Genomic DNA, 15,151 nt, shown 5'->3' on the forward strand with positions numbered 1-15,151 from the left:
CTTTTTAAACAGAAACACAACCAAATGAGTAGTCTATGTGTTACGTTCATCAGCATTTACAGTCCACATTTACACATGTCGTTTTATGGAATGTCATAAGACTGAATAAAAACCGGTTTAATTTGTGTCCGTCATCGCGAAGCGCGCCGAATCACGTCGTGAACGCGCACGGCGGGGCACGTTGCGGCACCACCTGACCAGCTCATAGAGATCTGGTTGGCGGGCTGAACTTCACAACGTTGAACGGCGCGGTGGGTCACGTGACAGCATCTGCTGCTGCTGCTGGTTGAGCGAAGCGTGTTAGCAGGTAAAAGAATAAAAAAAATCTAAAAATTTTTAAGCTAAAACTCTATTTTAACTCACCGGGTGCGTAATTACATATGTTCAAAGTTAGTTTAAGAGATTCTGTTGGTTGATACAGCGACACGGTTTGTCTTGTTCTGTGTTTAAATAACTAGCTAGCTAGCTTTAGCCAGCGTTGTGTTTGCTGCATTGTATGCGGATGGGCCGTTCACATGCTGCTGATCTATGTCGGAGCTCAACTTTAACGGGCCACGCGGTTTTCGACTACTTTCTCTCCCATATACCCGTATTTCCCCACAATACCAAAAGTCATCAACCGCTTTAAACCCTACCAAAACACGCCTTTTTTAGTTTCGTTTAAGTTCCTAGCCTGCTGCTAATGTTAGCGAAGTCTGCCACCGTGATGAAGTGAACGTTAGCTTTTCTTTCGTTTTACACAAAGGGTGTCTTCGTATTTAACACGTTTGTTGAATTTTTTTTCAATTTGTACGTCGGTGATCCCATATGAACTACAGCAACATCAGGAGAGAGAATAAATACTCGTGTAGTGACACTGTAAATAATCTTTCGGTGTAAAAAAAAACATTTTTACGACGAGAACCGTGTGTCTCGACGCACACGGAACAAAGACGAGCGGTTAGCCAGGCTAGCTGGTCTAGTTGACCTTACGCTAAATTTGCACGTCGGCTCATGTTTCCGAAGGTCTTAACATTCACCAAAATAAGTTTACAAGTCCGCCATTATTTGCGTTATATACGTGGTGCCTAACAACGGTTAATGTCGAGTTTTGTTGCTAACGTTAGCGCACGGCGCCCGTGTTTTCTAAGGTTGTGACAGACGACACAGGAAAGGATAATGGCACGATCACATCTAGTGATCATAATGTGTTGGCACCACGCGCACAGTCTGTAACTTGGTGACTTTAGAATTCTTAGCAATCAGTTGGCGTATGTCGTATAATTCAACCAACACAATTTGTTTATTTTGTTTATTTTTTTGTAACTCTCAGGTTTCTTGTGTGTATTCCTGATACTTCCACATGTCGTTAACCACCAAAGGACTGTCACCGTCCTGACGTCGTAGACAGGGAACCGCATTACAAACCATGCTACTCATAACATGGACTGGTGCACACTCTGTTTTTGTGCGGAAGATTGAGGGAGTGTTGTAAATTGACACCCGGACAGTCCCCTCTCGGTTGGCTAATTTTAACTGGGGAGGTGGGGGTTACAGATGGGTTAGTCTTACATGGGGCACTTGTCAGCTGCAAGTCTGGCTGCTTGTATTCAGGATTTTATTATGGCTTTAGGTATTTCCTCAGTATTTCACTAACAAGTTTAATGTGGTACATTTGCCATTTCACTTTTCTCTCTCTTCCAGATTTTTCTATTTTGTACATACATTGTTTTGTATATACTGTATATGATGACTTCAGTGGTAAGCACTCAAGCCCGGGGAAGTCGGGACAGAACGCTGCCCACCACCACACAAACAACACAGCCACAGAAACAGATACAGGTGGGTTTTCACCCTTCTGCTGTACTACAGTGATACCTCCAGAATACATATGACTAGAAATGTTTAATGCCAAGTTTATATTTATAATTTTATATTTTCGTATTTACTCAAAATCTAGTGAAAAGTGTAAAATGGTTGCAAACTTTTAAGCTCTTTATTGGATTATTAATTGGAAAAAAAAAATAATTTAAGAAAGTTAAACTAATATTGAAAGAAAACTTAAATATGACACCAAACGCATTTTTTTTAGCTCAGTGATCTGTGATTTGACGTGTTGTATAAATATGGCAGGGACAAAAATGTTGTTCCTTATTGTCTTTTTTTTTTTTTTTTTTTAAACCAGCCTACAGCAGAACAGATCCGTTTAGCCCAGATGATCAAACATGACAAAAATGATGCTGACTTTGAAGGCAAGGTTAAACAGGTAATGCGTTTATGAATAAATGCACAATTGTTTGCATGTTCAGAAAAACCTTATGCAATTTTTTAACCATTGTACTCTAATTGCTAATTTAAAAAATCTTGTGTGTTTATAGCTAATTGAGGTGACTGGGAAAAGCCAAGATGAATGCATGGTAGCCCTTCATGATTTCAATGAAGATGTTAACCGAGCCATTAATTTTCTGCTGGAGAGCACCTCTGACACAGTAAGAGTCTATTAACATATACAAACCACAGTATACCGAAATATACATAAGCTTGTGTTTCTATGCCATATGTTCTGAGTTTTTTTTTTTTTTTTTTTTTTTTTTTCCCAAGATTTGTTGTAATTGTACTATAGATATATTTGATGGAGTCTCTAACTGCTAATGTTTTAAAGAACTCCTGGGAGACTGTGGGGAAGAAGAGGAGCCTTGGTAAAGAAGGGGGACCCTCAGACATAAAAGAAAGCAGGGAGAAGAAAGGAGGAGAGAGGGAAGTCAGTCGTGGACGTGGGGGTTCTAACAGGAGGGGCAGAGGCATCAGCCGAGGGCGTGAAGGTAAAGGAACAATATACCGGATGTGTTTATCCTTCATGATGCTACATTTAGAAATATGTTGGCAAACCTGTACCTCCTGTGGTTTTATATCTTGGCATTTCAATGACGTGCTTTACAGTTACTAACAGGAAGGATTTTAGCAATTTTTTTTATCGGGGCAGCTGTATTATATTACAACAAATCTGATTCTTGGTTTACTACTTTCTGGGAAGCAATGTTTAGGGAGACAGAAGCAAGGACTGAACAAATCTAAGACACAGTTTGCTTTGTTTTCTGTTCCACCATCTGCACGGTGGATCTGTGGGGTCTCGGTGACATCCACTCTCTCTGTACACTGAACAGAAACAAATTGCACAGATGGTCAAATCCATGCTTTATTATTTTTTCGATTAATACAAACTGCAATCTAGTTTAGTTGCAATCCTGATAAGCTATTTCGAGACTTGCCACAGCCCTCAATTTAATTTAGTTGTTTGTGGGAATCGTTTCAAATCAAATGATGTGAAAAATTACCAAAGTTATCCTTTTGTTAGCATAGCGTCATACGTTTTGTGAGTCGTAATATTTATTTGTTCAATCTTCTTAATTTTTAGGTCGATTTGAAGAGAATGGGTTTGAGGTGGTACCTGAGGAAAGAGGAGGAGACCGCGGACGCCGGGGACGTGGCAGAGGTCAGCAACACATGGCTACATTTGTCAACTTTTTAGAAATTTTAACAATACATTACGTTGCAACTATAGGTACAAAGTATTCATGTTTTCTAGATTAGATGTACACTTATAAATGTACACTTAAAGTCTGAGTCAAAATTAAACCTAATCTAGTTAAATTAACATTTTATTTTTGTTTTAATAACTAATTACTCATGAATTAAAGAACCCTCTATGGGTAGTTCAGTCCAACGGGGACCTTTTGAGCAGAGGTCCTCACATTTACATTTTCTTTTTGTTTGCAGGAGCAGGAGGTCGCGGGAGGGGAAGAGCAGCCGCTGGCAACAGGTTCTCCTCCCAGGGAATGGGGTAAGACAACATGTTTAGTATAAACCTTATGTTTATAGCAAGATGAGGATATGATGATGGTTATTACAAGCACACATCTTAAATAAATGTGTGGAAAAGTCAACTTCTGAATATCCTCTTGAAAATTTTTAAAAGTTTGTGCTGATGTCATTAGATATGACCAGAGGCAGTGGGATGTACGCATTCTACAGCGACACTGTAGTGCTTGTTGTTGCTCTTAGCTAGTTCTGTTAGTGTTGCAGACATGTCTTTGTGCCATAATGGTCTAGCTCTCTAGGGACAAACTGCTACTTGGACAGTTTCTTGGTGGAACCATCTGCGTTTCTTTGTTAGTGAAAAAGTAAACCTAACCACGTGGCTGAGGTTTCTTAATCTGTGTCTGTCCCTAATCCCACGTGTGAAGGTGGCATCTGACACGATATTTAATTAATTCATTTATTTAGTCTGTAATAATTTAACCTGCATAATCTGCATTAAATATTAAAATGGCAGCTTCACTTTGCACCAGTTGATATTACGAATTGAGATATCTGCGCACTTACATCACCAGGTAGAGCTTAACGTCTTGAGTTTTCCACCCTTTAAGGTTAATCAACTCTTTCTGGGGTGAGCCCCAGGATGCTTGTTCTTCAATTTATTTCACCTCCCTAAATGCCTTTGCACCAGTTTTCTTTCTCTCATCCCCTTTCTCCATCTCTTTCAGCACCTTTAATCCTGCTGACTACACTGCTAACTCTGGAGCTCGCCAGGAGAACTGGGAGACAGATGGCAATGAACCTGCTGAGGGAACTGGTAAGAAAAGCCACAAATCATGATGTTATTTTTTTACTTTGACAACTGCACATTTTTTTTTATATTTATCTAGTGTTTTCAATATTTAAGTAGGTATGTTTCTACAGTGGTAAAACCTCCGATATTAATAGATTGCTGCTCAAACACATCTTGTTTAAACTGTTTAGGAACATGGGGAGGCAACCTGGAAGACTGGACTTCAGAGGACTGGAATGAGGACGTAAGACCAATTGTTAATCATATGAAATTTATTTTTGAACATTCAGAATTTGCTTTCATTTCTCTGTTGTGCTCTTCAGCATGTAAGTTACACTTGACTAGTGTATGCTTGTTTGTCCGAGAGGACACGGTAGAAGGAAACTGCCTTATCTTATCTGATAAATGACTGGGCTTCCTGTCCTTTCCTACAGTTATCTGAGACCAAAGTATTTACTGCCTCTTCTGCTCCAGCAAATCAAATTGCACCTGGACACAAGTAAGTCATGTTGCCTGTACAGGCTTTATTTTGAGGAACATACACCTTTATTCAGTTTCTTTTGCCTTCGGCCTCTCCAGTGTGGACCTGTCTACCCTACTGCCTAAGGCTGGAGCGAGTACAGTGGATTCCGACTTAGGGGTAATCGTCGATGGCCCCTCAGCCGAGGATTTGGGCCAAAGCTTGGTGTTTACCAATTCCCACCACAACGGACGCACTGCAACACACAGCTACGCACACGCCACAGCCAACAGCTATGCCCACGCTGCTGCTGCAAATGCAACCTGTGCACACCCAGCACTGGTACAGCCACCAAGCATATATTGAATGCCTACACACTGAAATATCAGAAATGTATTAACTTCTTGTTTTGATTCTGTCTTTTCTCTAGTCATCACTCTTGGGTTCCGGGTTTGGGTCGATGAATTCAGCTAAAGCAGCACCCGCCTCTGAGAGTAGGACATCGGAGCAGCTCAGCGGACCTCGGCTCGGTCAAAGAGTCAGTCAGACACTGGCCGCCAGCAGCAGCAGTGTTTCCAAAGATGCAAGGCCACCTTCCATGCAAAGTCCTGCACCTTCCTCATCTCCGTCTTTGGACATCAAGACTCAGCGAGTGGAAAATGGCCCTGCTGTCACTCAACACTGTAAGTGTATTTAAAAAATTATATCTAGGTGAAATGCAAACACTGATTTTACATTTAGAATATCTTTTTTTATATCTTAGTGTTATTAATGGGAATGCAAGCATCACAGTGCATTTCATTTTATTCTCGCTCTTTAAAGTCGAAATAAAGCTTCAGCCTGAGCCATCAGCAGTGCTCAGCCAGCTGGCTCAGAGGCAACAACAGTCCTCAGTCCTTCCCACCACAGAGCCTCTGTGCTTGTCTCAGTCGAATGTTCCACAAGCCCCCACACCACCAGGTAGGAATGTAGATTACTAGAATTTCTCTGATCATTACGCAAACTGGTCAGTTTAATTAGGCTTTTTTGACAAATGATAAAATAAAAAAATTTCTTTCTTTTTCAATACCTTCTTCAGGCCATGAGTTCTCTGCTCCTTCTCTAAGAGATGGAGCTTGTCTGGGAGTGAAGCTGCCAAGTATGGAGCCTCCTATTATGGAACCCCCCCAGAGGCAGCTAAAGACTCAGAGACGCAGAGTACCTCCCCCCTCAAAGGTAGGCTCCTTTTCATTCATGTTTGATACCAGAACCTTTTTGGTAGCATGTTTTTAGATGTGTCATCTATTATCTGGGATAAAAATATTGCAGCTTATTTGCATACATTCTAACATCTTTAACTCTTTAAGCATTTAATGGATGTTGTTCAGCTTGGTGTAATTTCTTTTTAATGTATTCCAGATCCCCTCATCAGCAGTGGAGATGCCAGGCTCAGCAGATGTATCCGGTCTAAATGTTCAATTTGGAGCTCTTGACTTTGGGTCTGAGGCTGCCAGTGGAGCAGGAGACATGGCACAGATGGAGCCATCCAGGGAACAACCCTCTACTCAGGCCACAGCTCCCACGCCGATGCCTATTCCTAGTGCTGTTCCCACACAGCAGCCACAGAGCAGCTTGTTCTCTAAACCAGGATCTGTGAGGTGTGTGTGTGTGTGTGTGTGTGTATACATATTTTTGTGAGCTTTTTTGATAGCCCCTCTGTTAAGACACCCTAACATAATAGAATCCAAGTCATTATGTAAAAAAATGTAGGGACATGTATTGAGTTGAGCCTAAAATCCCTCAATGTTTCTTCCAGTGAACACATGAGCGCCATGCCCTCTGCTGTATCAGACCCCAGCTTTCCACCATCTTTGGGCCTACCCAGTGCTACACCATCAGCTTCTCTTGGTCTTCCCACTGTAGCTGCTCCACCCTCCTCTGCAGGCCCCACCACAGTCACCAGTGGCCCAAGGACGCTGCCACCTCATCTTGGATTTTCTCAGAGCAAAGATCTCTCATCATCTGCTGGTGGACCCCTCACAGTAAGAAGTTTTTCACTTCTGTGTGTTCATTTAGCCTAAAAAATTAATGTTGTTGTCAATGTCTGCAAAAAAACACAATAAAACATTTCTTCCTCCTACAGAATGGCTACGGTGGCATGAATACACAAATTGACAGTAAGCAAACATTAGTTATTTTGATAAAGGGCATGGTATCATTGCATTTTTACTGTAATTGCCAATCGACATTGAAATGCCTCTGTCTTTGTAAACAGCCATATCATCAACATCCAGAACGGTGAAAACAGAGTCTCCTGTTATGACGAGTGACAGTGGACCCGACCACCACATCCCCTCCCCTGCAGTCACATCTTCCCACTCCACGCCCATCCCATCTCTCAGCAAGTACGGGATAGTAAAGATGCATATATTTGCATTTCCACATTATTGTTTCATTTGGAGATAATGATGCTTACAAGCACACATCTTAATCCTGTAATGTAGAAAATATCATTTACTGAATCTCCCAGGCTTTTGCTTTGTGAATGCAGTGCTCTTGCAGATTTTTGGGCATTCATGTAAGCTGACAAAATAAATTTACATTTTTGTTTATAGCCATGTGAACAGTGCTCACTCCTCTGGATCTGCTCATGCTGCAGGTTCCTCTCTGACAGTAAGTGTACACTATGCTGGTTGTGCCTAATAAAGCCCTGGTGTGTGTATATTTAAATTTGAGCAGTAGTACTTGTAGCAGCAATAAAATTGCTGGTACCTTGGTGTAAGCTACATGTATCTCTGTTAATGCTCCTACCACATCTTATTTCCTCTTGCTCGTTTTATTAGATTGGTAATGAAGAGAGCAGCAGCAGCGTCAATCTTCATGCTTTTTCATCATCTGGCCAAGTTGTAAACCCCAGTGCTTCAGCTCCCTTGGCTGTCAGCAGCTCCAACACAAACAGTTTGCAGCCGTCCGGAGCACCAGGACTAACTCCTAATGGCACAAACACCACACTCTCAGCTGCAGGCAACCGAGCACCACAAATGCTCACCACCACCCCCGGTAAGCTCTGGACGCACAAACTCATGGATGTCCACTTAATACAACTCTTTGTTGCTTCAATTTGCTTATTAATTAATTTAAACAATTCTTTCTCTCAGGTAAAGCTCCACCCAATTTAGCTCAAGGAGTTCCTCCTCTCCTGGCTAATCAGTACATCATGGGCCCTGGTGGCTTGCTCCCTGCTTACCCGGTAACTAGAGTTTTCTAGATATTTATATACTTGGTGGTACATTAATTAGCACTGTAAGTTGTTTTAAAGAAGGGTTGAATTAGTCTTGCATAACCTTGAACCTACTAATATTTATTGAATTAAAATAAAACCTGATCTACTTGCCATAGTGGTTAAGAAGTTTTTGCCCTTTGTGTGTGAGACATACTGAACACATCTCCTTTTTAACAGCAGATCTATGGATATGAGGATTTGCAAATGCTGCAGTCTCGCCTTCCGATGGTGAGCTGTTGTCTTTTTATTTATTTTGTCATGTACCTATAATTCTTGGGTTTTATAGGGTAAATAGACCTCTTTTTGTACTGCAATAGCCTTTGATTTTTTTTTTTTTTTTTTTTAAGCGCATAATACCATTAGTGCTGGCTGGAATGACCAATGAGCTACATAAATCTGTTTATACTGTTGTTTTTATAGGACTATTATGGTGTAACATTCCCTGGTACAGCGCCTACTATCCCTGGTAGAGATGGTTTAGCCAATAATCCATATTCTGGTAAGGCAGTTTTCAGAGTAAAAAAAAAAGAGGGTAACTTATTGTTGGAAGGTGCCGTTAAACTGAAATTTCTGTGCAGGCGAGGCAACAAAGTTTGGCAGGAACGACTCTTCATCTCCAGCTCCTTCATCCAGTTTGACTACTGCTGGAGTGCAGTCACAGTCCCAGCAGGCACCACAGGCAGGGACCCAAGCGCAAGCCCAGGGACAGAACCAGGCTCAACAAACGCAAAACCAGGCCTTTCTTAACCCTCCTCTGCCCCCTGGCTACGGATATACTGGTAAGATAAAACTCGGAATGTAGTGGATGCAAATTAGTTCCAGGCCTGATCATGCAGCTGCATTTCTTCCATTCTGAGCATCATTTGATCATTTTTAATTAGCATTTTGCTATCATACAGGTCTACCATACTATACTGGTGTACCTGGAGTTCCCTCAGCCTTCCAGTATGGTCCTACTGTCTTTGTGCCTCCTGCTTCAGCCAAGCAACCTGGAATGGGCCTGGCCAACCCCTCTAATCAGTATCACCAACAGCATCAGCCTAGTTATGGACAGCATGCATACGGCACAGGTAAGACTGAAAGAACAAAGCCCTGGACGTCACTGTTAGACGGCGTAAGTCATCAGCATAAGTCTTTAGAAAGAATACAAAGATTTTCAAATCACTGACCAGAGTGTTAAGATGGACGACTTTAGTAGATAGTTTTTTATCTATTAAACCAGTCAGACTTGTCAGTATCATAGTTCCTGTTTAATAGGGAGTCAAATGTTTTCAGTCGATGACATGTCTAGACTGGCAGGCCACTCTACGGAGCCAGTGTTCTCATGTGTAAAGCATTCGGTTTTGCTTCATCATGCTGAAAGAAGCAAGGCGTGACACCATATTTTAACTCTATATGATCCAGATGTAATGGAGCCCAAGGGCCTGGTGACATTTGGCTATCAGTATTGTTTTGTTCTTGGCCCTTGTATATGGAGATGTCCCTGTATTCTCCATCTTACGTCTTTAGTCATAATCACATGATTTTACAAATACTGTTTTTATTGACCTTACTAGAACAATCCCAACAGGGTTGTGAAATTAAACTAACGCTGGATTCTAATTGTCACAATCACTAGTTTCTGACTAGCTGCTATTTTTTTCATTTCAAGTAACTTGAGTGATTGCAGCGGAAATTAAATATTTCACTACCCGATTTTTCTTTAGATGATTTGACATCAGGAAAATTTACACTGTCCTCCAATCATCACACAGAGACAGGTCACACTAGTTGCATACATTTAACCAGTCGTGGGTAGCATTGGGTGCATTCAGTCCCTTTCCTCTGGATTGCTGCCTCCTGATGGGTGCTACAAATTTAGTTAGCCAAATCTAACTCCAAGGTGGACAGAGGACTTTGTAAACCATGAAAACATTAGCTCGGGGGTTTTTACATTTCACCCTCTATGTATTTGGAGTACTGCATGTGTGTTGGGCCTGTGTGCGCTTGATTTTTGTGCTTGTGCTGCATGCATGGCTCAGATCCCCTGCTGCAGTCAGACACATCCATTTTAGCCAGGTTACCTTACTGCCTCTCTCTCTTGCCCCTCTCCTCCGCTTCTCATCCTCTTTTTCTCCTTCCTCTTCACCTCCATCTTTTGCCTACTTTTCTCTCTCTACCTACCACCTCTCCTGCTCGCTCTGCCTCCTCTTCTTTGGTACTCCTCCTCCTCCTCCTTCAGCCTTTGATGACCTGTCACAAGCCCACGGTGGGGAGTACAATAAGGGAGGGTACGGAGGCTCTGCCCAGACACAGGCCAAGTCAGCGGGCAGCGGCCCAGGGAAAGGTACACACACAACACGTGTGCACACTAACTAAACACAGTGAGCTGTTTTTTTTCTGTGGGAGGGAAATGGTTTTATTCAAAATTGCAGATTATTCTATTGTCAAGTCTTCTGGAGAAAGGTGTGTGTGTCCATATGCATGTTTGTTTGCTTTTTGATTGCTTTTAAATGAAAATAGGTTGAGAAGGTGGGAAACGTACATCACATTTAATAGGCTTCTTCCTACTGGCTGGCCCCCCTTCTAACCATGAAAATAAACATTTGGTGTTCAGTCTTTGCTCATCAGCAGTGAGGAGCGGTTCTGCATTCCCTGTAGCCTTTTAACTTTGCTTTCTTTCGTTGCTTTGTGCGTTTCCTTTTCACCGTTTGCCTCGTAAATTCAATTGTCTGTCTTTGTCTTCCCTCTTTCCTGTCTTTTAATTTTTTCTCAGCACCAGGACTGTCCGGGTCAAGTACTAGTGGAGCAGTGCCTGACATGGGGGGGTCAATCTACAGCAAAACACAGGTGACTTTCTCTTGTTGAAAATACAATTAAAAAAAAAAAGAACACTGTTAGATATTTTGAAGAAACTGTGTGAGATTTGCAAATTGATAGATTTTAAATGGACTGTTTTTTTTGGCTTTTTGTTTTTTTTTCTTAGTCATTTGACAAGCAGGGCTTCCACACAGGGACACCACCTCCCTTCAATCTGCCTTCGGCCTTGGGGGGAACGGGTCCCCTGAACCCTGGTGGCGCTCCTGGCTATGCCCCGGCCCCCTTCCTGCACATCTTGCAGCCACACCAACAGCCCCACTCTCAACTGCTGCACCATCACCTCTCACAGGATGGACAGGTAATTTTAAAGTTGCTGTATACAATCACCCACGCCTGTGGTGTTGTAGTTTTATTCATTTGCCTTAGTCTTTACTGTTTGTCTTGAGTACCTCTGTTGAGGTTATTAGTCATAACCATGCCATGCTTGGTGTAGTTTGCTGGCCCTGGTAACCAATCATATGATACTGTTTTAGTCCCATAGTCCACCAGTTTATAGGCCTTGTATACAGATAAGGTAGTGCTGTGTGGTACCTCAGATCCACCTCAAAAAGTGATGCAGAAAATTACATATGTACAGATGTTTGTACTGGTCTTTCTGTTTGATAATTTCAAAGTTCGCTGGCTAACTGGACAACTTGTTCTTTTCAGGGTGGTCCTGGTCAACGCAGTCAGTCCAGCAGCATGCCCCAGAAAACCCAAGGCAACAAGTCCAGCTACGGCAGCTCCCCCTACTGGGCCAACTGAGGAATGCTCCCTGCTCGGCCTCCCCCAAACGCTGAGTGTGTGACTAAAGTTTAAACAAAAAGCAAATGGAAAGGCACACTACCCTCAATCTGGGCCTTCTTGCCCTGCTACCCCACCTTCATGAGTCCTCATAAGTTTTTTTTTTTTTTTTTTTTTTTGTTTTTTTTTGGGTTCTCTCTCCCGCCCCCTTTTCAGAATTGGTTGTACATGTAAAATATTTATGTATGTATTTATATATATATACTGTATATGTAATAGTAGAATATGAAATGTGGTTGCTGCATTTTATTTTTGAAGGACTTTTTGTTTACCTTTTTCAAAACTGCAGGAGAAGATGCTACATTATAACGGAATGAGATGTGTGCGAGTGGAAAGCTACCGATCAGAAACTTCCTGGAAGAAATCAGAAAAAGGAAAAGAGAGAAATAGCACTGATTGCATATGAGGACATTTCAGATGGGGGTGGGGTTTATAATAACTAACTGCTTTTTTTTGTTTTTCTTTTTATATATATACATAATGACCAGGCTCATCCCCCCCCAGACTTCATGCCTTTTCCTCCTGTTGTGTGGAGGGCTGCCTACTTTCCTTATGTCAACACCTCCACTTTAAAGATACTTGTCCATTTGAAATTTTATATTTTAACTTAATTTTAATCCTGATTTTCCTCTAAATAAACGTTCTGAGCAGTTGGACCTCCTAGTTTGTTGAGTTTTCTTGTAGTCAGGTGGGCCAGTTATTTCCCACAAGTTTTATTGCACTTGAAAGTGTTTTCCACTAATTATGTTAAATAAAAAGGACAATTAGTTTCACAAGATTAAAATGAGCATTTTCTATAATCTGGCTCCCATAATCATGTCTGTATTAGGATTTTGAGCCTGTTGGCCATATGGTTGCCCAGCTTGAGTGAGAGACAGGTGGCTTTCTGATTACAGCAAATTCATTATATGATGCCTGCTTTTCCCATGAAATACCGGTACTTATTCTGTGATGGCATTAATCAAAGTAAGGAACATTAAACTGTTAATTTGCTTCTTGGCTCCTGATTTGGCAAAACAGAATAATTTAGAGACGTAAATGGAGAAAATTATAGTTTTCTACAATACAGTTGTACCGTAAACACTTGCATCACATTTGTTAGTATAAGACAAGTATAAAGTGATGCAGAATAAAGATGAATAGGTTGTAACAATATAGTTTATGCATTTCAAATACAGCATGGTATGATCTGTTTTTGGTTTATAGAAATAATTTTTTTCTTTAACAGTAGCTGTAATACAAACAGGAGGGCAGAGAATTGTCTGCTCAGGACTTTTTTCAGTACCTTTGTCCTCTTAAGTAGTTCTGTGACTAATTCTGGTGATTTCTTATTGCAGACTGAATTCCTCCAAGTAATTCCATTCAGCCCACTGTAAAATTACATAAACCACTGATAGATTTCACAGCAAAACCCTGTGATTTTCTTAGTTGCCACCAGATGGGAATATGTAGCTGTGCACTGTATATACACTATTCAAAGAATTAAGGAAACACCTAACTCACATGCTGAAGCCTGATAAAACAATAATTTAAATTAAAAATAAATAAATTGTATAATTTACGCTGCACATAATAACAAACCTGTCGATGCAAATTAAAATCTTCAACCCACAGAGGACATTATTCAAAATCCAGAAACTGAATGAATATGATTTTTATTAGGAAAACCTTTTAATGAGACACAAGTTTGCCCCTGTCTGTGACTATACGCACTCCCAACAAAGTCTGGGTGTGCTCCTAATGAGTCAGCAGATGGTGTTTTCTCAGATCTGGGATCAGGACATCAGTGAGAGCCTGGACAGTCTGCGGTCATATTTGGTAGCATTGAATGTACCACTGCTTAATGTCACATAGATGATCCAATGGATTCAGGTGGGGGAAAGCGATGGCCAGTCTATGACATCCTAAAAGTTCCTGCGTGAGGCCAAGCATTGTCCTACACCTGGGAGGAACCCAGGCCTCGCGTTCTTATATGTGAAGAGAACAGGGTGTCGCTGGTGGAAGTGCCAGTTCTGGTGTTCTGTGATGAATGCCAGCTGAGCTGCATGGTGCTGTACTAAAGGACACCAGGTCCTCACCGTGTCTGTTTCTGACAGTCTGATCAGAGGCGTGCACACCAGTGGCCTGCTGGAGGTCACTACAGGGCTTAGCGCTTCTTCTCCGTGCAGGAATACGAGTCCAAGGCCCTGCCCAGCTTTCCAAGTGTCTCCCCCATGCTCTTGCGAAACACAGCAAACTTTTAGAACTGGACCATCTTGGAAAAATTCTATTTATATGCTCTCTTTTTCCTTCTCTGTTCACTGAATGTATCTGTAGCGTGTATGTGTGTGTGTGTGTGTGTGTGTGTGTGTGTGTGTGTGTGTGTGTGTGTGTGTGGTGTGTGTGTGTGTGTGTGTGTGTGTGTGTGTGCGCACACCCAGAAGAGCCTATACATCCTTGGTATGTGGCTGACAAAGGAGAGGGGGTTGGTGGGGAGATGCAGTAGAGGAAAGATGGAAAGTTGGTGAGTGGCAGGTGCTATTGTAGGCTACGTGCAGGAGCCTACAGCAACAAGGTCAAAGGACAAAGTGAAGTTGAAAGGTCAGTTTTCGCTCTCTGGAAGCCCACCCAGCGAGGGAAACAGAGAAGGCCCGGCCAGAGACTATGACAGCTCCAGGGAAATGGCTTGAATGTAGCAGGTAAACAAAAAGAAGGCAGGAAGACTGTGATGATGTATTAGAAAAAGGTTCAGACAAAGTTGAACAAAGTACACAGGAAGGAGGCCGCGTTATGTCATGTGAATTAAACTCAATCACAAAGGAGGTAAATAATTATAAAAGTAAATAATTATCCTCCTTTTCAGGTCTTTACATTGTATTGTATTGTTGAGCTTATATGCATGTTTTCCCAAGTTGTGTTTGGCCTAAACACATGATGCACCCTGTTATTTAATTGAAAAGACACAGGAATGCACACAGGAATGCCCCTCAGAGTGTTTGTTGACACTCGTGAGCGCTCCGCTCTCAGATGTTGACAAAGACGTTTTGTTGGGGTTCACTCAGTTCACTCCCTGGAGAAACTCGGGCCTGTGAGGCTGTCATGCAGGATATTGTGACAGTTAAGACCCGAATGGAAATTTGGGGCCCTAACCTTCAAGGCGGCCTCGTGACCTGGGTACTTGATTTAGACACTCAAATCAATTTATGCTGCGTTTCGTGCC

The 15,151-nt window shown here is 41.8% G+C and overlaps 1 protein-coding gene and 1 non-coding gene across 5 annotated transcripts; both read left to right on the top strand.

Annotated features, from left to right (window-relative positions):
- Nucleotides 1-205: 205 nt before the first annotated feature.
- On the top strand, nt 206-12,608 carry LOC114862657 (ubiquitin-associated protein 2-like). 4 transcript variants are annotated; one of them, XM_029163214.2, is made up of 29 exons: nt 206-307; nt 1,684-1,821; nt 2,165-2,245; nt 2,358-2,468; nt 2,642-2,801; nt 3,395-3,472; nt 3,757-3,820; nt 4,524-4,612; nt 4,780-4,832; nt 5,023-5,087; nt 5,168-5,390; nt 5,479-5,731; nt 5,871-6,008; nt 6,127-6,263; nt 6,447-6,685; nt 6,844-7,069; nt 7,171-7,204; nt 7,303-7,432; nt 7,643-7,700; nt 7,871-8,087; nt 8,186-8,277; nt 8,488-8,538; nt 8,731-8,809; nt 8,889-9,089; nt 9,210-9,380; nt 10,532-10,636; nt 11,066-11,139; nt 11,276-11,467; nt 11,818-12,608. In XM_029163214.2, the coding sequence occupies exons 2-29, from the start codon at nt 1,726-1,728 to the stop codon at nt 11,911-11,913; spliced, it is 3,513 nt and encodes a 1,170-aa protein (XP_029019047.1). In that variant the 5' UTR covers nt 206-307; nt 1,684-1,725; the 3' UTR covers nt 11,914-12,608. The 4 variants fall into 4 exon arrangements, with proteins under 4 accessions (XP_029019047.1, XP_029019048.1, XP_029019049.1 ...); XM_029163215.2 differs by having other exon boundaries at nt 11,072-11,139; XM_029163216.2 differs by lacking the exon at nt 10,532-10,636.
- LOC114863313 (small nucleolar RNA SNORD121A) lies at nt 3,862-3,941 on the top strand. The gene has a single exon (XR_003787152.1). It is a non-coding gene; the product is annotated as a small nucleolar RNA SNORD121A (small nucleolar RNA).
- Nucleotides 12,609-15,151: the final 2,543 nt, after the last annotated feature.

The sequence above is a fragment of the Betta splendens genome, chromosome 9, assembly GCF_900634795.4.
Source record: "Betta splendens chromosome 9, fBetSpl5.4, whole genome shotgun sequence".
Taxonomy (NCBI): Eukaryota; Metazoa; Chordata; class Actinopteri; order Anabantiformes; family Osphronemidae; genus Betta; species Betta splendens.